This window comes from Melampsora larici-populina (genome assembly GCF_000204055.1).
Source record: "Melampsora larici-populina 98AG31 unplaced genomic scaffold MELLAscaffold_90, whole genome shotgun sequence".
Classification (NCBI taxonomy): domain Eukaryota; kingdom Fungi; phylum Basidiomycota; class Pucciniomycetes; order Pucciniales; family Melampsoraceae; genus Melampsora; species Melampsora laricis-populina.
In genome coordinates this window covers 177,171-201,558 of record NW_006768854.1, presented here as the reverse complement: position 1 = coordinate 201,558, position 24,388 = coordinate 177,171, and the positions used below count along the sequence as shown (strand labels likewise).

The 24,388-nt window shown below is 42.5% G+C and overlaps 8 protein-coding genes across 8 annotated transcripts; 4 read left to right on the top strand and 4 right to left on the bottom strand.

Moving 5' to 3' along the window:
- Window positions 1-46: 46 nt before the first annotated feature.
- On the bottom strand, window positions 47-1,375 carry MELLADRAFT_96031 (uncharacterized protein; the record flags this gene model as incomplete). Its single annotated transcript, XM_007418365.1, has 4 exons — window positions 47-341; window positions 539-939; window positions 993-1,183; window positions 1,240-1,375. The coding sequence occupies 4 exons, from the start codon at window positions 1,373-1,375 to the stop codon at window positions 47-49; spliced, it is 1,023 nt and encodes a 340-aa protein (XP_007418427.1).
- A 1,067-nt stretch (window positions 1,376-2,442) lies between these two features.
- MELLADRAFT_96030 (uncharacterized protein) lies at window positions 2,443-3,025 on the bottom strand (the record flags this gene model as incomplete). Its single annotated transcript, XM_007418364.1, has 3 exons — window positions 2,443-2,544; window positions 2,646-2,747; window positions 2,816-3,025. 3 exons carry the CDS (start codon window positions 3,023-3,025, stop codon window positions 2,443-2,445), a joined length of 414 nt encoding a protein of 137 aa, XP_007418426.1.
- A 3,076-nt stretch (window positions 3,026-6,101) lies between these two features.
- On the top strand, window positions 6,102-7,138 carry MELLADRAFT_96029 (uncharacterized protein; the record flags this gene model as incomplete). Its single annotated transcript, XM_007418363.1, has 3 exons — window positions 6,102-6,191; window positions 6,355-6,570; window positions 6,674-7,138. The coding sequence occupies 3 exons, from the start codon at window positions 6,102-6,104 to the stop codon at window positions 7,136-7,138; spliced, it is 771 nt and encodes a 256-aa protein (XP_007418425.1).
- A 739-nt stretch (window positions 7,139-7,877) lies between these two features.
- On the top strand, window positions 7,878-8,295 carry MELLADRAFT_96028 (uncharacterized protein; the record flags this gene model as incomplete). Its single annotated transcript, XM_007418362.1, has 2 exons — window positions 7,878-8,069; window positions 8,119-8,295. 2 exons carry the CDS (start codon window positions 7,878-7,880, stop codon window positions 8,293-8,295), a joined length of 369 nt encoding a protein of 122 aa, XP_007418424.1.
- Window positions 8,296-9,305: 1,010 nt separating this feature from the next.
- On the bottom strand, window positions 9,306-9,958 carry MELLADRAFT_96027 (uncharacterized protein; the record flags this gene model as incomplete). Its single annotated transcript, XM_007418361.1, has 4 exons — window positions 9,306-9,314; window positions 9,356-9,597; window positions 9,661-9,736; window positions 9,809-9,958. 4 exons carry the CDS (start codon window positions 9,956-9,958, stop codon window positions 9,306-9,308), a joined length of 477 nt encoding a protein of 158 aa, XP_007418423.1.
- Window positions 9,959-13,355: 3,397 nt separating this feature from the next.
- Window positions 13,356-13,664, top strand: MELLADRAFT_113660 (uncharacterized protein; the record flags this gene model as incomplete). Its single annotated transcript, XM_007418381.1, has 1 exon — window positions 13,356-13,664. One exon carries the CDS (start codon window positions 13,356-13,358, stop codon window positions 13,662-13,664), a length of 309 nt encoding a protein of 102 aa, XP_007418443.1.
- A 2,603-nt stretch (window positions 13,665-16,267) lies between these two features.
- Window positions 16,268-17,488, bottom strand: MELLADRAFT_113659 (uncharacterized protein; the record flags this gene model as incomplete). The annotated part of the gene is made up of 4 exons (XM_007418375.1): window positions 16,268-16,633; window positions 16,812-16,899; window positions 16,979-17,082; window positions 17,411-17,488. 4 exons carry the CDS (start codon window positions 17,486-17,488, stop codon window positions 16,268-16,270), a joined length of 636 nt encoding a protein of 211 aa, XP_007418437.1.
- A 2,573-nt stretch (window positions 17,489-20,061) lies between these two features.
- On the top strand, window positions 20,062-22,721 carry MELLADRAFT_96026 (uncharacterized protein; the record flags this gene model as incomplete). The annotated part of the gene is made up of 8 exons (XM_007418360.1): window positions 20,062-20,569; window positions 20,620-21,248; window positions 21,316-21,461; window positions 21,534-21,642; window positions 21,737-21,932; window positions 22,039-22,282; window positions 22,352-22,599; window positions 22,672-22,721. 8 exons carry the CDS (start codon window positions 20,062-20,064, stop codon window positions 22,719-22,721), a joined length of 2,130 nt encoding a protein of 709 aa, XP_007418422.1.
- Window positions 22,722-24,388: the final 1,667 nt, after the last annotated feature.

Sequence of the window (24,388 nt, the reverse complement as noted above, 5' to 3'; positions counted from 1 at the left end):
TCTTCAAACTCAAAAATCACAAACTATTCTTTTCTCGAGTCATCTTCTATGATGACAAAAATCCTTTTTTAACAAAGTTGACTGGACATTTCAAAGTTGCACAAAAAAAGACCAAGCCAGTCTGATTTAGATTTAATTGCTTGTGTTCCCAGAGCTTGCGGAGGTACACGTAATTCCATATCAGTAGAGTGGATAAGCGACAGGCGCGAATAGGCATCAGGCTCGGAGGTGACAGGTAGAGCAGACATGTCACACAAGCCGAGAGAGAAATGGGTGGTGGACAGAGATGAACAAAGTTTTCATCTCCACATCCCACCACACAATTCCTCTGCCTATTCGCACTCTGGAGATCTCACTCTCAGATCTCAAAGCTTTTTAATATCTCTTATCCAGTTATTCGAACCTACTTAACAGCACTACTCTCACACTGTAACAGTCCTTTCAGAACACCTCAAGTGGCACGGTAGAAGTTCGGTCATTTAGTTCAGGACATTGGATGTGGAGAAAACTTAAAGTGAAATCCAACTCGTTAAATTACAAGTCTGATAGGATGTTGCAAGCGATTCGAAGTGCAGAAGAGAAGAAGATAGCCGAGGAAGCGAAGGCACAAGAGCAAGAGCAAGCGGAAGGAAGGAATAAGCGAGCGGAGTCTAGGCTTTCGGCCCGCCATAACCCAGCAGACGGCCAAGGAGACGGCAGAGGAGAAGGAGTAGTAGCTGGACAAATTGAGGAGGAAGTGGTTGGAGAAGAGGAGGTCAGAGGCCAATCAGGGTCCGGTGGAGGAGAAGGAATTCGAGAGGCTCCGGTCGAGGAGAAAGGAGAAGTTGTTACGTCAGATTCTTCGGAGCTAGAGGCGGATGAGAAGGATGTAAAGAAGAGACCGAAGAAACGAAGTAAGGAGGAGAAAGAGAAGATGAGGAAGAAATTGTCATCAGTATCCTCAAACGAAAGACAAGAGGAAGGGGTAGAGAAGAGAGAGCTGTTTGGCTCACTAGTGGAGAAAGACCAAGGTGAGTACCGCGGTTCCTTCTTCTGTTGGGAAGCGTAGGAATGGGGAGGATATAGCTGTCGTAGCGGCAAGGACGCTCCAGCCAAAGGGCCTGAAGGGCATCCCGGGTTTCCCTAATTTGCTCCAAGTGTGTAGTAGCAGGGGGGAAACTGAGCTCCGATCCAGTCGTAGTAGCTGAGTGAGATTGATCACTGACTTGTGGGGTTGTGAATGTTCGATTAGTTCCGTACCCGGTCGAGAAGAAGGGACCTGTTCGGAAGTCAAGCCCGGATAGGGCGAATCGCCAGAAGTCGTTGACTGATAGGCTGGTAGACGCCATCCACTTGGGCGATTTAGCTTGGGGTGAAAAGCCTTAAGGGAGGACATTGACGCGTATGAGGCGGGAAAGAAAAGGAGGGGATAGTGGTGAAAGGGAAAGAGAAGGAAAAGGAGAAAGGGAAGAGGAAGGAAAAAAGGGGGAAGAGGAAAGAGAGGAAGACCAACAAGAAGAAAGGAAAGAGGTCTGGTAAGAAGAGGAGACGTTCGTCGTCAAGTGAAGGATCGGGGGACTCTTCTGATTCGTCTTCGCTAGGGTCTGGAGGCTCGGATTCAAGAGACTCATTCTCGTCATCGAGTCAAGAATCTTCGGATGGCAACGACTCGGATTCAGACACGGCTTCGAGTGTAGAGGAGAAGGAACAGAAGCCAATCAAGTTTGCGTTCAAGAAGATTTCAGCCTTGATTCTCCCAGACTTACCTATCCAGTGGGAGAAGAACTTCAGGAGGATGAAGTACTATGTGCCCCTAACGGTGTTTGATGCAACGTACATAGATGTGTATAAAGCGGCGTGCAAGACGAAGGGAGGGAAGCTCAAGTGGGACACTAGCCCTCAATCGCGCGAACAACTCGAGCGGAAGATGACCTATGGCGAGTTCATTCTTGCGTGTGATCTGGAGTACCGGTATGCTGCTGAGAGGTACAAATACGAGGACTACGCCGTTTATGTCGAAAAGCACAAGGCGATAGTAAGCATGCTAGCAAGGAAGCATAAGTGTTGGATGGTCGGATTGCGATATCATCTGGCGGTGCGAGCTGTGACATTCAGGGTGCGCTCGTCAACAACTTATGAGAAGGGAAGAGATGGGAAGAAGAAGAAGAAGGTGGATGAGGTGATATTACCTGACGGCCTCCAGACGCAAGCCGAAGACAATGCCCGATGGGACGCCCAAACGGCGGGTGATCTGAAGTACAAGGGCAACCCTTACGCAGTCGGTCAGCCGAAATTTGGGTACGACTTTGTCACGGGCCAAGAAAAGGAGCAGAGCTTGAAGTCCAAGAATAGAGCGGCATTGGATGACTCGCTGGACAACGGGAGAGGGGGTGAGAGAGGACCTAAGAAGAGACAGGGAGGTAACCGTGGTCACTACCAAGGGTACTCCAAACCCTATGCCCATCAGTCGAACCAGTTCGCTAGAAGAGAAGGGAACTCGGGGAAAGACTGGGTTGCCTCTGGCCAACAGCACGCGAGCACAGTGGCGTCTGGCTCGGGATCTGGCTCTGGGAAAGGCGGGAAAAAACCCCCCAAAGGTCCGGGCCAATCAGAACGGTGAGTTGAGTAGGAGAGCTGAGAAGGAGTAGGATAGAACTGATGGTTACCATTTGCTTCTCACTCCTGGGATGGGACCTGGACCCAAATCTGGTGATTCGACTTGGCTTAAAACTGTGTGGTTGAATCGGGTGCCTTCTCTTGGTTGCTTGCTTGTCAATTTGAATTGGTTGATGTGCATGATACTTTGTAGTTAAGATGAGAAGTTGTTGAAGTGAACATGAGAAATGACGAATGCCTCTATTGGCTGTGGAACCAGGTAGCGATGAGATGATTCCTGTGGACAGGAGTGCCACGAGACGTGACAGAGAAGAAAATCTTCCTTCAGAGAGACACCGCGAGGATCATTCCTCAGAGCACTCGAGTTCGTTTGAATCAGAAGTGGAGGAAAAGAGGAAAGGAGTCCTTCCACTGAGTGAACGCAAAACATACAAGGCAGAAGTCTTGGACGACTGGCCGGGACCTGTGCAGACTGAGATGAACGTCAGCGAGTGGGAACTGCTGATGAGAGAGGTTGGTTTAGAGGACAATATTAAGTATATCATTGAAGGGTTCAAAGAGGGGTTTTGCTTGGGCATACCTCAGCACGAAATAGAAGGCCTCCGTTGGTTCTCGCCTCCTAATCATGGTTCCGCTCTGTACGTGAAAGATCAGATAAATAACACTTTAGCGAAGGAGGCTCGAGCGGGGTGTATCGTTGGTCCTTTTACGCACGAAGAGGTGTACAGCAAATTCGGTTTCTTCCGGACTAATCCGATGGGGAGTGCGATAAACGGGGATGGATCAGTACGGTTGATAAATGACTTATCGTACCCAAAAGATAGGAAGCGGAAAGGAAGGAGGAAGGGGAAGAAGGGGGAGAAAGAAGACGACTTAGCTTCATCAGAACCGAAAGTGCCGTCGGTGAACTCGTTTGTCGATAAGAAGAACTATAGTACCAATTGGGATGACTTTAAGCTAGTTGTGAAATTCTTCAAAGAAAACCCTGGCGAATGGGAGGCAGCTTTGTTCGATTGGGAGAAGGCCTATCGGCAACTCCACAACCACCCTTCCCAACGTCGGTACCTCTGCATCAGGGACTTCGAGGGTAGAGTTTGGATCGATTTGGCAGTGGGATTCGGCGGGGTGGCCAGCTGTGGAGTGTTCGGAGCGCCCGCAGAAACGTGGAAATCGATAATGATGAAACTGTTGAATATTCCCATGATCTTTAGGTGGGTAGACGACAATCTTATATTAAGGAGACCAGGGGATAAAGTGTCACTAGAGGATGTAACTCACCTGAGTAACGGACTAGGCGTCAAGACGAATAGGGCGAAGAACCAAGACTTTGCTACAGAGCAAAAGTTTCTAGGATTCGTTTGGAACTGTAAAGACCATACGGTGAGACTCCCTCAAGCAAAGCTGGATGAACGCTTAACCCAGGTGAAGGCATACCTGGAGGAGGGGGCGGTGTGGAAGTTCGATAGAGTCGAGAGATTCCTGGGTAGACTTAACCACACCGTGTGTTTAGTACCGCACATGGCGGCTTACTTGTGCTTGATCTACCGTTGGTTGAAGACATGGCATAACCTGGAGGCAGTGAGGAAAGTACCGGAGGACGTATTGGAAGACCTGGCCGAGTGGGAGGTTTGCTTAGAAACCTTTGAGTCGTGTAGGCTCGTGACGGACCCAGAGCCAGAGGAAGTGGGCTGGGTCGGGGACGCGTCGTCGTCGTACGGGTGAGTGGTAGCTGATTATCCCGAAGAAGACCACTAGACTGACGATTTGGCTACAGGATTGGAGTGTAGGTGGGCTCGAAATGGGCCTGTTTCGAAGTGGGACAAGGAGTGGCTGGTGAAAGGCCTGACAGTGGGGAAGAGGAACATTGCCTGGGCCGAAACGGTGGCAATCAGGTTAGGACTTCTGGTATTAGCTCAAGTGATTCCAGTGAGGGGACGTACCTTTTGGGTTGAGACCAATAACACCACTACGGAATCCGCGATAAAAAAGAGGAAATCCAAGGACGCAAGAGTAAACGGGGAGTGGAAAGAAATACAGAGATTGTTGACCAGGCTAGGGTGTAACGTTAAGCAGAGACGTGTTACATCTAAGAATAACCGAGCGGACGATCTGTCCAGGGGTATTTTCAGTGAGAGACTGTGGAGTGAGGAAGTGAAAATTGTTGTACCTAGAGATCTACGCCCACTTCTTTCACAAGTTTCTATACCTCTACCTGTCAACCGCCTTGATGAATAAGAAGTCGATCAGCGTTTCGCGACCTCCGGAATCCGTCCCTAGTGCGAGTCGTGAGGTGACTCTGAAGAAGGCCACAAAGCAGTTTGGGGCGTTCAAAGGGGACGCGCTTGGAGTAGACAGCTCGGAATGCGATGAAATCCAGAGACACTTCCTGAGGGGAGCCTGGATGGAAGGTACTCTGAAACACTACAACTCGGCGATAGTAAAGTTATTCAGATTCTCAGTGGTGAAGGGTATAGATAAACAATTGCTCTTACCGATCTCGAAAGTTGTCCTCCTTGAATTCGTGGTCTGGACGTCCAAGAAGGGCGAACAACTAGCGGCACACGACGAGTCGGTCAGGACATCCACAATCAGAGCGTACCTGGCCGGGATAAGGGCGTGGCACATATTCCATAAGTGTGATTTCCCACACGACTGCGAAGAATCGATCAAGAAACTAATGAAGGCGTCAAGAATGATGGAATTGAAATTCATGGAGGTGGAGAAGAAAAGGCCACCGGTGTTAATATCTGATCTGGTTAAGTTGGTGGAGGAAGGAGATATGAGCAACGAACAAGAGCTAGTTTCAGCGACAATTGCAATGGTCGCGTTCTGGGGTACAGCGAGGCTGGGAGAGCTGGTGTCAGAGGACCCGAAAAAGAGACTCCCGACTTGGGAAGACGTAGAATGGGGTCCTAACGATGCGTTTGCGAGGATAGCGATCTACGAGGCGAAGACAGCCGCTCCTGGTGAAGTCCAATACATACATTTACAAAATCAGAATTCCTGCCTCGACCCGGTTAGAGCGTTACGGCTTCTCTATGAGTTCAGACCTCGGAAGAACACAGACTTGATCTTTGCGATAGACGGGTATGGAGAAAAGGGGCTGGTGTTCAGGAAGTCGAGACTGGTCGAGAGGTATAGGAAGATCCTAAACAAACACCGATCGCCTAAGAAGCAGCTACTGTACGGGCACTCGTTTAGGATTGGGGGTGCGTCGTTGAGGTGGAACCTGGGAGCGACAAGGGAGGAAGTCAAAGCGGCTGGTAGATGGGCGTCGGATGCCTACAAGATCTACCTCAGGAAGTATGACGATAGAGAGATGAAGGAGACGATAAGAATCCTGAACGAACTGAAGTTAGATGGAGGGGAGTAGGGGAGTTCAGAGGGGGAGGCTGTAAGGTTCATTCAGACTCGCGGATCTGCATAGTTGAGTTAGTGATACTGTATGCGGTCAATGGGATACACACGAGATTGTGGAACTTTAATTATAGACCCCAGTGAGATGAATGAACGGAATGCTCAGTGAGGGCTTACCGGTGATTGCTCAGTGCGAGCTTACCGCTCAGAAGAGAGGCTCAGGTAGATTCCTAGCAGAGGTAGGTAGCCCCTGAGCAGGAAAGTGAATGATTGGATGGATGGTGAGGTGGATCAGAGGACAGCACGGTAGGGGAGTTTAGGGGAGTTTCGACTTCTCGGCTCACGGCTCTACCCTCCCGTGAGTTAGGGGCTGAGAAGTCCACTTCTCGGGAGCTGTCTCAGCCAAAGGGCAGAGTAGGGGATGCTGGAAAACTAATCCCCTACACATACCTGCCTTTGGGACCACCCCCAAACCACAGACATGTAGGATGCTGGACCGGTCTTACGGCTCTGGTCTTACGTGTAGTTGGTAGAACAGCCCAGAGAAACTGGGCTCTGAGTAGGAGTACTCAGAATCTCCCGATAGGGAGTAAACCAAGGTTGCCTACAGCACCTTGTGTGAGAGACACTCTACTAGATATGGATTGCTTGTGTTCCCAGAGCTTGCGGAGGTACACGTAATTCCATATCAGTAGAGTGGATAAGCGACAGGCGCAAATAGGCATCAGGCTCAGAGGTGACAGGTAGAGCAGACATGTCACACAAGCCGAGAGAGAAATGGGTGGTGGACAGAGATGAACAAAGTTTTCATCTCCACATCCCACCACACAATTCCTCTGCCTATTCGCACTCTGGAGATCTCACTCTCAGATCTCAAAGCTTTTTAATACCCGCCTGCCACCCGGGGCTGAGAAGTCCACTTCTCGGGAGCTGTTCTCGGCCAAAGGGAAGAGTAGGGGATGCTGGAAAACTAATCCCCTACACATACCTGCCTTTGGGACCACCCCCAAACCACAGACATGTAGGATGCTGGACCGGTCTTACGGCTCTGGTCTTACGTGTAGTTGGTAGAACAGCCCAGAGAAACTGGGCTCTGAGTAGGAGTACTCAGAACCTCCCGATAGGGAGTAAACCAAGGTTGCCTACAGCACCTTGTGTGAGAGACACTCTACTAGATATGGAATAGTAATGAAGATAGATCTCAAATCATTTGAAAAATGATAGTAACAATGAAGATGATCAGATCCAATTAGTTTTTACCATTTCTTGCGTTCAAGGTTTTTAAACTGCTCAAGAATTATTACTTTGGATCCTCAATAATCAATTATCTCATTAGAATTGAATTCTTATCATTCAACTTGAATCCAATGGTTTCTAATCTATCAATCAGACTTCCTACAATCTCACTTGCTGCTTTCCAAGATGTTAAATTAGTGGTTCATATAGTTCTATAACCTGCAAAACTCCCAATTGATAAGCTGTAAGTTGATGTTCTGACATGCTTTTATAATCTTGAACACAGTCACATAAGTTTGACATCAATTCCCAAACCGTAGAAACTTTTGAATGTTCAATTACAGCAATTCTACTCATTACATCTCTCAATCTATCAAAGATTTTAGTAGAATTGATTATTGTCTCTTCATCAGAAAGTTGATTTTTTGAATTATTTGAAACTCAAATTAACTTTTATACTACATCCAAGTCCAATCCAACTTCTTCCCATATTTCAATTACTGTAACTGATGCTCGGATTGATTCTAAATAATTTCCAACACTCATTCCTACAATCATATTGTTTGTCCACATATTTGTTAGTTAATGCAACAATGTGAAAAGGAGGCAGTATTTAGCTTGATAGTTGTACTTGGCCTCCCTTGGTAGTTCTTGATTGAGCGGTTCCCGCACTGGAGTTTGAAGAATTGATGTTTTCAGCACCGGTGCAAACAGATATAGACATGATCTTCAAATGGGAGTCAGTGCATGGTTATTTTGTCTTTGATAGCTTTGTTTACAGATTTCCCAATTGCTTTGTGCTCAAATTTGATTGTTGGGGCAGGTTCCGAAGTAGAGTGTCTCTTGGCCTAAAGTCAGATAAAGAGGAAGCTGTTCAAAGTGTAAAATACTCATCTTGAGGTGTGAAAAGAACAGGCCTGGCCCGTGAAGAGCATCTCAAGTGCTGGTCAATTTGGTACACCTGCCATCTTGGAGCAAAGTGGTATGGGTAAGCCATCAGTGTTGGGTAGAATTGATATTCCAATAATACTGAACCTTTCAGGTGTAGGATCAAATCTTGCAGATCATGCTGTAGTATCCAGAATCCAGAAGATGCTCTTCTTGTGATAGCACTTACCAAACCTTCATTTGCAACAACAAATCCTATAGGTGTACCATGCACCATCTGTGCCTTTATGGCATCAAAAATTGGCTTGGGGATTGAGTTGCTTTCTAAAACCTTCAAATCTTCATCCCTATCTGCCTCGGTCAAGGAATCACCCAACGGCTGGGGAGCTTGTAGTTGGAATTCCGCCGCGACATTTGATTTATTGAGTAAAAAATGTGTTAAGGGTCTGAAGGTTGTGTCCACGTGAGACCAGCTGTAAGCTGATAAGTGTTGAAGGTCACAATTTGATCTAACCTCTATCACTTATTGTTAAACTCATTGATAACCAGACAGGGTACCTTTCCAAGGTTGTCAAAAATATACCTTCTGTGCGCCAAATATTGGAAGGCTCTTTTATGTATGATCATTGATTGGTGACCTGATCAACTCAATTTACCAATGTCCATCAATTGCATTGAACTTCAAGATTTACTAAGCTTCTACATTTATAAATGTTTTAATCTGGTTACAGGAGAAGTGTGAGATTTATGATTTGAAATGGTATCTTTGAAATTTTGATGGTCTTGCTCTCATTTATCTGATTCTGAGCTCAAGATGAATTTGGAAGTTTGATCTTTATTTTTTTTCATGGGTTTTCTTTCACAAAGCCCAAATGTAGATAGATTTCTTACTGAAATCAAGGTGACCAATGGTTTCTCTCAGTCACTTCATCATCACATGTAATGTAAGCACTGTCAAAAAAATCAAATGCTCAATTGAATTCAAGAAGTAAATGCCAAATGGAGATGTTTCATGAGTGTATCAAACCTCTTGTTGTAAATTGCTGTTAAGTTATTGACAATCACCAATAGGAATAAATGAGTAAATGTCAAGTAGTGAAAAATTTTGAGACTGGAAATCATTTTTGAGTGAGTTGAACCATATTGGTCACATCTGCCAAGTCACAAGACAAAAGGGAAAGGGCGGCGCCCGCCGCTAAGGTGCTAGTAAACATATATGTAAGGGGCATTCATTTCGTCTTCATCAAAGAAATCCAAAAGACTCTATAAAATCACCCACCACTGCTTCTTCAAATTGACTACGAGTCAATTCTGGATTGTTTCCATTGGCACGTTGGATACGTCGTGTAGCAGCTTCCCAATCATCTTTTTTGATTGCTTGAAATGTGTTGATCAAGACGTTTTTAAGTTCTGTAACAGCTTGAACCCAATCGATGCATTCCTTGACCCTGCTCTGTTCGAGGTCTAGGATGCGAACCTTGCTTGATATTCTTTTGGCTACAGTTGCCCGCTCGGTAACCACTTAAGTCGATTTCAATTTGTTCGCTACTTTATCATCTCCTTCTTCTTCATCAATACATTTACCTTCATTTAAGAACTTTTGATCTGTAAATGCTTGCGAATCCAGTTCCAGAAAATAAGGTAATCTGAAATCCCAATACTAAAAATAAATCACAAAATTCAGTAAAAACGAAAAAAGTGTTGAATTGAAATTATGGTTGTTTTAACTTACTTTTTCATCTGATGCATATGGTAATGGTAAATTCAAAAGTGGAGCTTTAGCAATTGAACGATCACGACCTAGATGTTGAAGTTGATTTGGATCTTCAGGATATTCCATTTCCTGATGTTTCTTTTGCTGAGAGTGCTTTGTGCTCTGCATCTTCAAATACAATGACTTCAGAAGATAGACAAATAGTGTGCGGGGTTGCTAAGCAAGGTTACAAATTCTAAAAATGCAAAAAACTCGACTTTACTCACCGTTATCAATCTTGATCATGTTGTTCTTCAATCAAGCAATTGGTTTTTGTCAGGAGGCATTCAGAATGAAGCGAGTTTAGATTGTTTATAGATATCACCATTGTTGCTCAGCATTTTATATCTCCTTCCATTGAGTTGAAACAGGTTGAAACCTGTCTTCGTTACTTTAAGTATCTCGTCACGGCAGGTAGTTTGCTTTGAAGTGAAAATGATAAAAGATTGACTTCGAAATTAAAACTCTGAGCTACTTGGAGGGACGATGATGATGGTGAAGAGGGAAATAGACTACCTCACTCTTAATCGGTAAACAGAGAATTGCAAGATGATGTCATCCAAGAGTTTGGAATATGACATCATGAGCAGCAAAAGGATAGAGATCAAAAAGCCATCAACTGATTCAATTGGTTTCCCTAAAAAGTTCAAACCATCAAAGCAAAGTGCATCAGTCCATTCCAACAACTTCCACAAAACTACAAATAGAGCCCTTCATTATCAAGCATTCAATGAGAATCTAATGTTTTTGAAAATTCACTTGACTTTCTTGTTTGTATATTAATCAACTATCTAATCAAATCGTTCGTATAAATCCTGATTGATGGAAAATTCTCTTGCTTCGAAGTGAGCTTGCACTTTGGTTACTTGATTGTGATAAACGTGATTAATTTGGTTTGGGATTGGTTTTAGAATTTGGTTGATTTTATGTTCAATGTGATTGAATGAAGCTCATTGGAGCTCGAGTTGGCAGTTTAAGTTGATTTGTTCTGATGAAAGTTTGATGAATCTGTTTAAATGGATTGGTAGTTGAATCAGTCTGATGAGGGGAATGACAAACAGATTTGGGGTGAGGCGCGTGGAATTCAGATTTAAATCTGGTGAACGTGTAAACCTGCAAATTGGTAGTAGGGATTGGGAGTTTAATCAGGTTTTGCCGGCGAACACGGTTTACCTTTAACTTGAATGATTGATCAACTTGCATCAGACTGCCCGCCTTGCTTTGGACCGGTTGTTCCAGGAAAGCGAGCAGAAGAGCACAACTATATCATATGCTTAGATGGTAATTTCCAGCACAGGCAACACATGGCTGCAAGTGCTTCTTGGCGAGGTGAGAGCGGACTTTTACCCTCTCTTTTCATTTCACCAGAGCTTGTCAAGGTTTGGGAGTCGCAATTGGGGCAAAAAGGGCGTAACAATCGTCAACAGAAACCTGAAGTCATTGTAAGACAATTGAAACTTCTATGCATCTAAAATATATATTTATTGACATTTTTCTAATGTTGCCTCAGGACCCATGTACTAGCCAGCACACAGCAGCCAATGATGTACGAGGTAGACAGACTTGGAAGGGGTTTGATGAAACAGGTCTGATGGGTATGGCATGCCGCCATGATCATCTGCTTAAGTTGATCAATATTGTACAGACAGGCGAGCGGTGTGTGGCTCAGACATCTCGTATATTTTTAACATACTCATTTACTTCTGTACCCACAGGGGCGAATACCCTCTTGCAATGCTCGACTGGATTCTCAAGAGAACTGTTGACAATGATCAGACTTCCACCTTGTTTGGAGTACTATATGACATTGGATGTAACCTAGAGAAGAGCATCAAAAAGGTTGTACACTTTTGTTCTATCTGAACAAACAGTTTGTTCACTGAAAACACATTTTCTTACCATGCAGAGAAACTTTTTTGAATGCTGTATTGATCGAATGAAGTTTGGAACAAGTGTCTTCCACTCATACGTACACCAGTGGTCATGTCAATTAAGGTACAACCCACAATTGAATGCGGATTGGGGGCTGTCAGATGGTGAAGGTCTCGAAAGAATATGGTCCACTCTGTCATCCTTGGTTGGCCCTTTGCGGTACTGTACAAAGCTTCACAGGCTTGTTGCTTTATACCTGTGTGCAACTCACCACAATGAGGCTCGTAGATTTGCATCCGGTTTGTCAAACATTTTTTGATTCCAAAATACACAGTATATTCTAAATGACAGTAAATGACATTTTGTGTAGTTCAATGGTTATTGAAACGCTTGTCAACAAGCCGTCAACTATATTATCAAAGCAACCAAAAGTTGAATCACTTGAAGACCAATCCTGCTTACTCTGACCAATATTTTGAGACCCAATGGAACAGACAGCGGGGGTCTCCGTTGCAGGTGATGGTTCACGATAATTTGCAAAGTTTGGAGGAAAAAGTGAATAAGCTGACCAGCCTGGAAGAAAGCCACCATGAGTCCGAGTTGAGCATACTTTTGATATATTTTTTATGTTTGCAAGGATATTTGATAGTAAACCTTGTTTTGGATGATATAGGGAAGAACTCCAGTTTTTTGCGGGCTAAGCACAGAAGAGATAGGACTACACTTGAAAATGATAAGATCAGTAACCTGCCGGTAAGATTGAGAATACTACAGGGTGAGATTGATCAATTGGTTGGAAACCTAGGAGGAGACCATTACAGGGATATGCCGTCTTCTAGTAAGTTTCTTTTGCTGATGATTTAAGTATCACTCCAATATGAATCTTAAAATATTGTATAGCTCCAAAAGGCGCCAAACTTATCCGGATCCGAGTGGCAAAGTCAACATTGTATGGTGCCAAAGTGGATTTGTTGGAAATTCAACAGCTCAGTGATTGCAGAGAAGGTGCGTAGATAGCTTTCACATCATTTCAATTTTTTTAGTTACATTGCCAATATTACAACCATATGAAGGAACCCGTCTTCAACAAAAAACAAAGCGGGATTTGAGAGTCAAGCAAGCGACTCTGAAAAAGAAACACAATACATTCCACATACTGGTTACGGAATTTAATGAAGTATTCCCGTCTCCACATCCTATTAATTGCCCTCCTTTTGACAACATCAAAGCACTTCCAGTCTTTGATCCTTTCTGGGATATGGGTGACGTAACCCATCCAACAGAAGACTGGGCTGTGGATCAAAAGACTAAAGAGGGCATTGTGGCATATCGTGATAAGATCCATGCTTTTGATGAGCTGTGTTGTGTAGGGCGTGAGTGCAGGCAGTCAATAAAGTGGGCATTGAACATGGACACAAAGATCCAGTTGCTTGAGACTAGGATAGGAGGTGAGTGTTTGATAAGTGGATGTTTCAATTGAATGAAGAAGCTGATTATTTGTGTGTCAGATGAGGATCCAGATGATGATTTGAGTAAATGGATGGTAGAATTAGTGGGATATACCAAGGCAAGACCTGCAGATTGATTGAATGAGAGTAGAAATATCTTACGTGGTATTGTGGGCCATTTGTGTCAGAATTTCTCCCGCCTATGGATGTCGTGGAACTGTGGGATGCCTCAGCTCCTGGAAGGTACTGCTGAATATATTCAGATGACGGAACAAGAAGAAGCCTTGTTGACAACAAGTTGGGCAGGATTAGTTGAGAGAAGTAGGTTGATGTGGAAAGCAAGTTCCCATGCGGAGATTGTAGAGGCCACGCCTATGGACGAGGGAGAATTGGCTGAGCAACATCTGGCCAACCTTGATGAATATCTTGATGAAGACAACGGTGAAGGGGATGTTTTGGAAGAGGTCAACAACAGTGAAGATGTTGCCTCAGATGACGGTATTGACCTGGATTAAGGTGTTATCAGTTTATTAATATAAGTCACTTCATGTGAATCTTGATCCAAAGCTGAATACTTGCCACTTTGAGAGGTGTTGTATTTCCTGCTGTGAAGCTGCTATACAGTGTTTTGAGGCTTTGTGCACTGCCGTGAAGCTCCTTCAATCTGATGTGAAGCTGCTCTACAGTTTTTTGAGGCTGCCCGCACTTCTGTGAAGCTTCTTCAATCTGATGTGAAGCTGCTCTACAGTGTTGTGAGGCTTTCCGCACTGCTGTGAGCACCTGTAATCTGATGTGAAGCTGCTCTACAGTGTTTTGAGGCTTTGCGCACTGCTGTAAAGCTCCTTCAATCTGATGTGAAGCTGCTCTACAGTGTTTTGAGGATTCCCGCACTGCTGTGAAGCTCCTTCAATCTGATGTGAAGCTGCTCTACAGTGTTTTGAGGCTTTCCGCACTGCTGTGAAGCTTCTTCAATCTGATGTGAAGCTGCTCTACAGTGTTTTGAGGCTTCCCGTACTGCTGTGAGGGCCCTATCAGAGCGCTCTGACAAAACCTTGTGTGAATAAGGATGAACTAGCCATATTGGGCGGCGGGCGCCGCATTCCTAAAAAGGGCTCATCTGTGGTCCATTTGCAAAGAATGTGGAGGCTATAATGGCTCAAACGTAACCCATTGAGGACATTGTGTTTGGGGAAATTGGTAAGATGACTTTACATTGATATCAAAGTTCAACTTTGTTCTTTATAACTTGGAGCTTTGATTGTAACTGGTCAATTAACACAGGAGATAGCTCACTCAGAAAATCTATCACATAAAGATAGGGAAAGTATACAAAGTGTGATGATGACAAAGATAACTGTGTAGCAAATGGTTTCCAGCAGGGTGATTGAATTCCACATACAGGTACAGCAAGTTCATCCATGACTACCATAGTCTGATGGACAACTTTGATAAAGAAATTGAAAACGTTTGACCATGAACTTGAATGAATCGAAAGATATATTAAACTGAGTAAAGTTTTGCAAATCATCAGAAATGGAATGTGCGTTATTGTTATTGTTTTTTTTATTGGTGATGATGGAAATTTGATGGTTACTTGTAAAGAGCAAACTGAGAAATTACAATTCAATGATGAATTCAAACATGATTGTGTTGAGATTGAGGGAAAAGAACCTGTTGCTTCACTTGAGATCTGATCAGATATCTCTACTTTTTGCTGTACAATCTCTGCACAAGTTAATAGTACTTAAAGTGTGATGTTAATTAACTTTCATGTTAATATTTCCTCATTTTAGACATCAAATGAAATCTTATGTTCTTGAATCACTCCAAAATCTGAAAAAAATGATACTCAAGAGGATCAATTATCACAAACTTTTGGATGATTTGTATTTGTCAAGATTAAAGTGATTCTCAAGAAGTGTAATCAAGATGTAATTCACAAATCAGATCAAGATTGATAATCAGATGATGAAGCAACAGAAAATGGAGAAATTGATTTGGCTGATGCTCAAGGAGAGATGTGTTGCCGTAAGAGAGGGAAATCAGTGTTCATTCTAAATACCCCCAATGTAGTGATGAGTCACTGTGTAAATGATGTCTGTAAATGGTGCACATTTGAGTCATGGTGGAATGTATTTCTCAATGTGCTTGATCTCTCAAGTACTTAAAAGACTACACTTTGTTGTAAACCTTTCCCTTTGGAATGTATAGCTCACACGATGCGTAGACTGTCCAGCATCAGCCCTGGTCCCTCGCAGGTGAAAAGGCCCTTTCAAGGCTGTGGAAGCAGAGCATATAGATTACTCCATTATATGTGGCCCAAATTTGACTTACAAATCAAAGCGTAGGAGGGATTGGACATGAACAACATAAGACTTCTGAAGAGACAACAAATCTATCAAGTACGCATGTTGGATGACTTGGCAGTTGGGAATTGTGAGGAGTGCTTTGGGGAAGATGAACAAGAGTTGAAAAAAATGCTGAAAATGAAAAAGTAGAACTGAAAAATGGATGAAAGAGGCTTGCAGGTATTGGTTCATCCAACTTCTTGATTGAGGATCCATCATTGGTGCCATGAGACAGCTGTTGAGACCTTCTTTGCAATTTCTATTTTGAAGAACCTATCATTGTATGCCAGCAAGACATTGATTACACCTCAATGTTAAAGATAAATGTTTCAGAAAGATAGAAATGATGATGACAATAAGATGAATCTACAATGTATCACAGTCTATGATAGTGTTCTGGCTGACAAAAAGATGATAAAGAAATGAATTGTAGAGTACAAAAAGAGAGAAGGGTCAAATTGTCTATCACTGTGTGTTGATTCTATGAATGTGATTTATTGAAACAGGCGAGCTTGATAATTTATCATTGATCATCAATCATTAACTTGAAATAAAATTGTGTTCATTTGAATTCACTTCAAGTGAGGATACAGTTGGGATTTTCATTTGTCAAATTGCTCATTGTGTTAATCCCAAATTATTGAAAAGGCTTGGTTGAGGAATATAGAAACCCAATCTGTGGAAGTGTGTCTGATTATCTCAAACAAAGTCAAAGACTTTAGAAAAATTATCTTGATCAATTATTTCAAAGTGAAAATGTAATCATGAGTTCAATGCAACACCTTTGACAAAAATTCTATAAAATGTTTGAGTTCAATTGGAATTTGGTCTTTTGAAGTCAATGTAGTGAGAGTGTTAGGATGTTCATTGAAAGATGCAGATGTAGATCTAGGTTTGTTTGAAGGTATATAACAATCATTCATATTAGGATGAAGTTGATTGGTAGGAGTAGTGGATGATGATCCTTGAAGTTGAGATGAAGGTAATTGAATCTGAATTGACCAATCTTGATGAAGAAGAAGTGGTTGATGTTGTTGTTGAATGTAATTCAATTTCAAAGGTGGAGAATGAGGATGATTGAAGAAGAAGAAGAAGTCCAATAGACTGATGATATCATAAGATGCACGACCTGATTGCTACACACCTCATCACACAGCCAATACATAAGTTGACAAACATCTTTTAATTCAACATTTTGATTGAAATTGGGTCAATAGGACTTGAGAGGCTGACTTAGAAAGCCATGTCAACATGAATAATTAACAAAATGCAGGAATAATTGGTAAGGATCTCTGAAAGGTAGGTAAGTCTAACCTGCTTCAAGACCATCAAAGCCAATTCTGGCTTGATGTGAACACTTTGAATCAACTCATTCCAAGGATCCGTTGATGCAAGACCAACACTGGTAAGAAACAAACAGAAAAATCAGTGTTTGTTTGATCAATTGGTGAAGTGATCAGAACATAGGTGTCTGTACACACCTCCGTCTACAATGATGTGTATCAAAATAAGGAGCAGGATTGATATGAGAGCTATTGGTTCCCATATCGCGAAAGTTGAAAGATTGATTTGACCAATTGCAATTCTGATCGGTTTGGAGTGAGTTGGAAGGTTTTTACCATTTGATGAGAAAACGTGACATACTTTTTCATAATAAGAAGTATCAAAACTATATTTTTCAGAGAAAGGAGTTTGGTTGAGATTGGGTTTTGAATGGGTAATCAGTTGGGCAAAGTTGTGAGCTGGGTAGAGTGTAAGTGGGATGATAGGTAGAATGTATGATTCATCATTTTGAATGTGAAATAAGTGGATATTTTGATTGGTTTGGTTTGCTTTTGATTTTGATTCCATGATGAGTATGAGAACGCTGGCAGAGAAGTTGGATGTGTGATTGATATGATAGTATTACATACTTCGATTAAAGATTCTGATATTGCTAGCAATCGATCGATCACTGTCTTCTTCTTTATCATTCTTACCAGCATTGACATTATCGGACTTCTGGTTTCTTCTAATACGACTGTGTTCTTTTATTGAATCAAATTGGAATACTTATTGTAGGTCGAATACAAGAAAGAGGATGAGTCTCCTGTTCTATTAGGTAAAGTTGATCGATGGTTAATGAGCTGTGTATTAAGATTTGTAAAATGGTGTCGTCCAGTTGAAATCTTTGAATTTTCTGGTTGCCTTAGAATCTGACTGAAGTAGCTAGATATAGATCAGCACATCATAAGAATGATAAAGTACTAACCTTCCGAACAATGTAAGATGATGAATATAACTTGAATCGAAAGGTGGTGTGTTCATATGTTGTGATTTTAACTTGTAATGATGATACTTGACAACTCATAAGATAACCCGTCAGTTGCCAATGGAGATGGATGATATTTCATCTCGAGTTGATTGTAAATATTTTGCAAACCAAGTAGCTTCAGTATTTATTGAAGTTTACTTCTTGCGAGAAAGAAGTAAATTAGCTTCATCTGGATACTCTTATAATCCAAACTTGAGTGCTCGCCATGAATTGATACATGAATTTTCAAAAGAATGAGGTGGTTACTATTTGAAGTAATTCGAGCAGATGAGCCAACAACTATACAAGAATGTGACGGGTGTGATGTATTTTGATTGATCATTGTCCGCAGGCTTGGAATCAGAGTCTGTACTTTGTGGTGAAGTGGACCCAATAATTGATTGAATGATGACCAAGGTCTTTTTGATTAGAAATGTCGGAAATGACCCTGATGATACATGAATCCAATCAAAGGTATAGATAAGTTTACTGAACAATTATATTTTGATCTGATTGGCTCGTCCGTTCTTCAAAGGTACAGTTCCAAAGAATAAATCTGATCCTAAAATGACCTGTGAATGATCCAAAAAGTGATTTGCAAGCTTGTTGACCGGGTTTTTGAAATTGATAGCAGACTTTTTGACCACTTGACGCTTGACAGCATTCTTGTTGGTTTCCGTAAGAGGAGCCTTACTCAGATCAGTGAAAAGTGAAAGACATCGTGTCAAAAATTCCAACATGATGGGTGAATATTCCACCTCGGGGTACCCTATTGAACCACTTGAAGCGTACCATAAAAGTGTACCATACAGCCGCTGCCAGTGCCCTTCTCCTCATCTCGAATCATCTCACTCGTCTCGCTGTCTCAGTGACCAACTTTACACCAACTTCGAGATTTTTTTGAAATTCAAGCATACAACTTAGGGCCCGTTCGGCTGATTTAGCCAAAAATTGTTACACAAAAACGAAATCTCTATCCGCCCCTGAAAAATAGTTTTTGAGGGGCGGATAGAGATTTCGTTTTTCGGCCTTTTTAGATTACCAAACAGTCGACCAAAAAGGTCAACAAAAGATCAAAATGATCATTGTTGACCATTGATCACCTTTTGACTGTTTGTTCAAGATGAAATGACAAGACTTTTTTGATTGAATCATTTTCAAATTGATCCATCCATCCATCACAGTTGCACCTGGACAACCTCCATAGGCCTATGCAGATGATGAGGGAGACTTGAGCTTTCTGTACAAATAATCTGAACTCCGTCGAGATGCTGAAAGATAGAGCAACTTGTATCTAGTGTGTATTCAGCTTTTGGCAAAGGTACATCTGTCACAGTGACCCAGTCTTTCATTTGCTTCTATTGTATTATAAAAGACAACAATAGACTTTTTAAAAAGATGACAAAAGGATTGATAAAAAGACAACGAGAGAGTTGATAAAGAACGATGACAAGAGTTGGTAAACAACGACAACAATAGTCGATGAAAAGACGACAGTAGTTGTTGAAATGATGATAGAGTCAATAAACGAGAACAATAGAAAAGAAAGCTGAGTAACGGAGAGGGGTGTGTGAAGGAAATGAAAGGGTGTTGTCATGTGGAGAGATAGAGATGAGTTGAAGGTGATCGATGGAGGTGAGGGAGGGTGAGGGGCAAAAAGACTTTTTGATCTGAAAAACAGCCTTGAGGCTGTTTTTCAAAAGCGATGAATTTTTGATCAAATACGGTTTTTGTATTTGATCAAACAAAGTTGCCGAACACCGGCATTTTTCAAAAAAACCAAAAACTGTTTTGACCCAAAAACGGTTTTTGGCTTTGGTGGGGTTTTTGGCCAAAAACTGTTTTTGGGTTCCAGCCAAACGGGCCCTTAGCCGTTTAAGGCTTAAGAAGCCCTACGGTATGTAAACATCACATGTTGGTCTCAATCAGTAAGAGACAAGTACCGAGTCACCGACCGATTGATCCCTCAATAACTTTGACTCACCTCACCACCACGGAAACTTAGCCACCACCAACCACCACCGACCTTCACCGATCATCATCACAGAAACCGATATAACAGCATCAAGACGATCATTACATCAGCAAGTCTGGCTTAACCTCTGACTGGTGCAGAGATTAGCTCAGCTTGTGAACCAGTGAGTATTTACAACTGGTGTGTAAACTCACTGGTTTTGATGGAAATCGACCTTCGACTCACCTCATCACCACCGATCATCAACTTATCCACATCATCAGCACTTCATCACACTCTCAGCATCTCACCTCAGCATGCCGCGTCGGAAGCTAGATGAGGAATCTGGACATTATGCCAATCTATTTGGTAACGGACAATCTCGACAACGAAGACGATCACCATCACCACCAGGTCTGACCCGTGAGAAAGCGTTGAGGATCAGTCAACAGCTTGGTTTTCTTGAAAGGCAGCAGACTCCTCCACCCGATTCATATGACAACGATGACGTTGATAATTGGGAGAATATTGATAATTATGGACCGGATGTTGGTATCAATAGCATTGAAATTGAAGTGGACTCTTCAGGAGATAATTATGCTCGCCATCAAAGATCACTTCGACGTGCTGAAGCCCGAGCCAGGAACCAAAGCAAGTGGAAGGCTCTCGAAGCACAACTCACTGCCACCTATCTCCACCTTCGACATCATACACACAATTGGACCAATCAGCCAACATTTCACTCATATCTCTCCAATGGGCTTAAATGTAGATGTCCACCTGACAAGCTTCGAAGACGGCGTGTTGACTTCATCGACCTTCTCAGTATGTTCATTTTTTTAATTTATACTTTTCTTTCCAATTGTTGACCAAAGTCTCTCTCATAGGTCTCACCAGCAAACACAGTGTGACATTCTGTGGCTGTGTACCGGATGTCATCAGACTCCTTTATGTTGGTTACATCGGTGGATCACCTCAATTTCCTCGCACTGCCTTTTCAATCCGACTTGTACAACTTCACCATCACTTCTGGAATCACACATCAATATCGACTTCAGGATTTATTGATGCACTTATGGCATTTCTAGATATACTGTGCCCGGTCCGATTGACACCTCAACAATACAAAGCAAAACCAGCTTACAAGAAGAATCTCAATCGTAGTCTGAGACATCCCTTCACTCAGACAATCGACATCTATTGTCGGATTCTTCTTGGTCAACAAGCTCTGTATGAAGAAGGCCTTGGACTCACCCCAATTGATCTCTCTGCAGCTCAATGTTCTCGTTGTTTTGGGCCAGCAGAGGGGGAAATCAAGTCGTCTCCCAACGAACCCGACTTCATCATTGCAATGGACGGAAACTTCCAGCACCGCCACCAATCTCATGCCAGCAAGGATTCACCTCAAGAAGATCAATACCCGAGTTCCTTCATCAAACCTAGCAAGCTTGAAAAAGAAGTTGTTGCTTGTAACAAAACCAATGCCCAAGCCAATCACATCAAGGTACATAATCTTAATCTGTTTCATCTCAGGTCAAACAATCACTAATGATGATACCATTTGATTTTAGACCTCCTGTTCCGACTCACACACCGCTGCCAATGATGTTCGCAATAGTACATCATGGGACAGATGCGATTATACAGGTTTGTTTGCAGGCGCTTGTCGTCACGATGTACCCCTGTACTTTGCCAATATTTATCAGAGCGGTGAAAAGTAACTTTCATTCTATGTACTTATCAAGAAAGAAGAAAACAATAAGCCCTAACATATGTATTTCAAATTTAGATTATATTATCCTGTTGCAATTCTCAAACAACTTCAAGAATTACACCCTGACAAGTTCATAGCTGTACTCTACGACATTGGTTGTCACTTAGATGTACATATAGAAAAGGTAAGTTGCATAATTCATACACCTCAACAGATGTTTGTTATTGACATGTGATTGAGCTCTTACGCAGTGTGGGCTCTTTCCTGATGATTACAAGATGATGTTTGGGACTTCGGTTTTCCATGCATATGTACATCAATGGGCCTGTCAGCTCAAATACCACCCTCGATTCAACGAATATTGGGGGCTTTCAGATGGTGAGGGCCTTGAGAGGCTCTGGTCTTTTTTATCGGCGCTTGTAGCTCCCCTTCGTATATCCACTCGGCTTCATCGACTACTGGCAATTCATTGGCGTACACTTTTCTATGCTTCCTAGGTCAACGAAGGATCTGGTGAGTTAGTTCTTCTCAAGATATCATGTGTATACATACTAAAGTCAATATGTGCTTACTTTCGTAGGTCTGTGGCTCAGAAGACGATTTTTGAATGCGGTGAAGGTCTTGGAAGAAGCTCAAGATGCAGTGACATCACTCTGCGCAATGCCCAACCCATACCTACCTGGCGAAAAGTATTCACATGAGTTTTTCCGTGGGCAATGGGCTGCCGAGCGTGAAGCATATGCAAGTAAGGAGGCCGTTTTGCTGAAACAAAAGTTGGAACTGGGTCGATTATTATCATTACAAGATGAGCTGAACACCAATTGGTAAGAGGATGTAGATTTTCATTTGATACATAATAATAATAATCAATCATTAACATCAGTTTTACACAGGTCGCGGCCCAATCTTACACCTGAACAAGCTATTGTCCGACTTCGAACAACAAGTGAACTCCAAGAAAAGATTGCCAAGCAGGCTGCAAAAGTAGGAACTACCGATGTCTTAGCCTTAGATGACGAGCAAGAAGCTTTCTTAATGCTTTGGTACAGCAAGAACGAAGTTGGCCTGAAGTACATTGCCATATGTGAAGAAAAACGACCTCTTCAACAGAGTCGCTCAGATGGTCATGAATCAAATCTAGGTCAGTCTAACTTCAGACCCAGTTTGATGGAAGCTTACTGATATTCTTTCCACTTTGAATGTAGGTCATAAGGGCAAGACAAATCTTCTCACTGCGCTTCGAAAGCATGTAATCCAGCTTAAAAAAATTGTTGACACCTATTGCACTCGTCGGGCACAATATCACACACAGTATCCAGACCGTCAACTCCCTGTAGACATTGATTATCTCGAACTAAAAGATATAAAAGCAGACCACCCCTTCTGGAACGACTCCCTTTTCACCAAAATCGAAGCTCCTTGGGCAGTTGATCCCAAGACAAGAGATGGAATGCGGCAGATTGCATACGTGGATCGAGCAAACGAGGAGCTCAGACGGCTTGGCTGGGAAGTCCGACGGACTATGCGTTGGGCAACTACCAGCAACCCTGGGCCAGCAACGCAGGTGTTGCGTGCTGCGCTGCGGTTGCGTTGCGGTTTTTCTGACCGCACCGCACCGTAGAATAAATTTTTAGGTTGCGGCCTGACCCGCAGCGCAACAAGATCACTCAGATTGGTGTTTTTTTTGGGCCGCAACAACGTTTGTTGCGTTGCTGCCCTCAAAAACTTACAAATTGCCGTTTTTTTGGGGCTGTTGCGCCTGTTGCGTTGCGCAACTGTCGAGGCGCCGCGCAGCCTAGCCTTGACTTTTGTTGTTGCGGTACTTCCCGCAACGCAGCGTCTGCTGCTTGTTGGTGTTGCGTGTTGCGGAGCAACGCATCAAAAAATGGGTGTGCTGCGGCGCGTTGCGTTGCTGGCACAGGGTTGCTACCAGCCACAATCACATCTGGACACAGCTAATCTCTCTATCATCAGCAATCGATTCTGATCCCATCTTAGTAACACCTCTCATCTCTCACCCAACTCTTTCATATCTACCTCCAGAGGATCGTCAGAACGCTGCTACAGTAGTCATCAAGGATCAGTTTTTAAAAATCACAGACTTACAGCTCACATGGCACAAAGATCTAATGAATTTATTTTATCAAACCCAAAGCCAAGCTGGTGATTTAGAACTCTTACAAACATGGAACCATCAGCTACAGCATATCACAACTCTCCATGAAGAAGGAAAGATGTCCATGATTCCTGGTGACTTAGACACGCCAATGGTCACTGTGAATCCGATGGAAGAACCAGAGAGTGTGCTTATTGATGATGATGAAAGTGATGCCAGTAGTTTAGATGGTAATGATGATGATAGCATTTCGGGGCTTGTACATAGCATTGATTTGGTGGATATCAACGCTGCTATTGACCCAACAACATTGTTTATATAGTTACCACATTTTGTATATATTTCTTCTTTGATTGGTTTTGGTATTGTAACTTTGTGTGCTGATGGAACACAAGATTATGAGAAATCTAAGATGATCTTGTTTGAAATTTCATTGAAAAGAAATAGAGCAGCCAGATGTCAATTGCCAAAATAAAGACAAATACATACAAAAGTCAAGTTTTGTTTTCCTTGCAAATGTTTAGCTTGATACACTACAAGAAAGATAATATTTTCTGGGCAGAAAATTAAATTATTGATACACAAAAATATTGAGAGGCCAGGAGGAGAGCAAAAAATGAATAAAAATATGCATCTTGTTCCCTGCGTTGAGAACTTCACTCCGCATGTTTTTCCGTATTTTTACAATCCATATTGATAAGTGTACTAACAATCAACCTTCACAATCATCCAATTACAACCTGTAACAAGCACTGAAATTTGGCTCATTAGTGTTTAGAGAAACTTTTGATTTCTGAAAATACTCATAACTTTT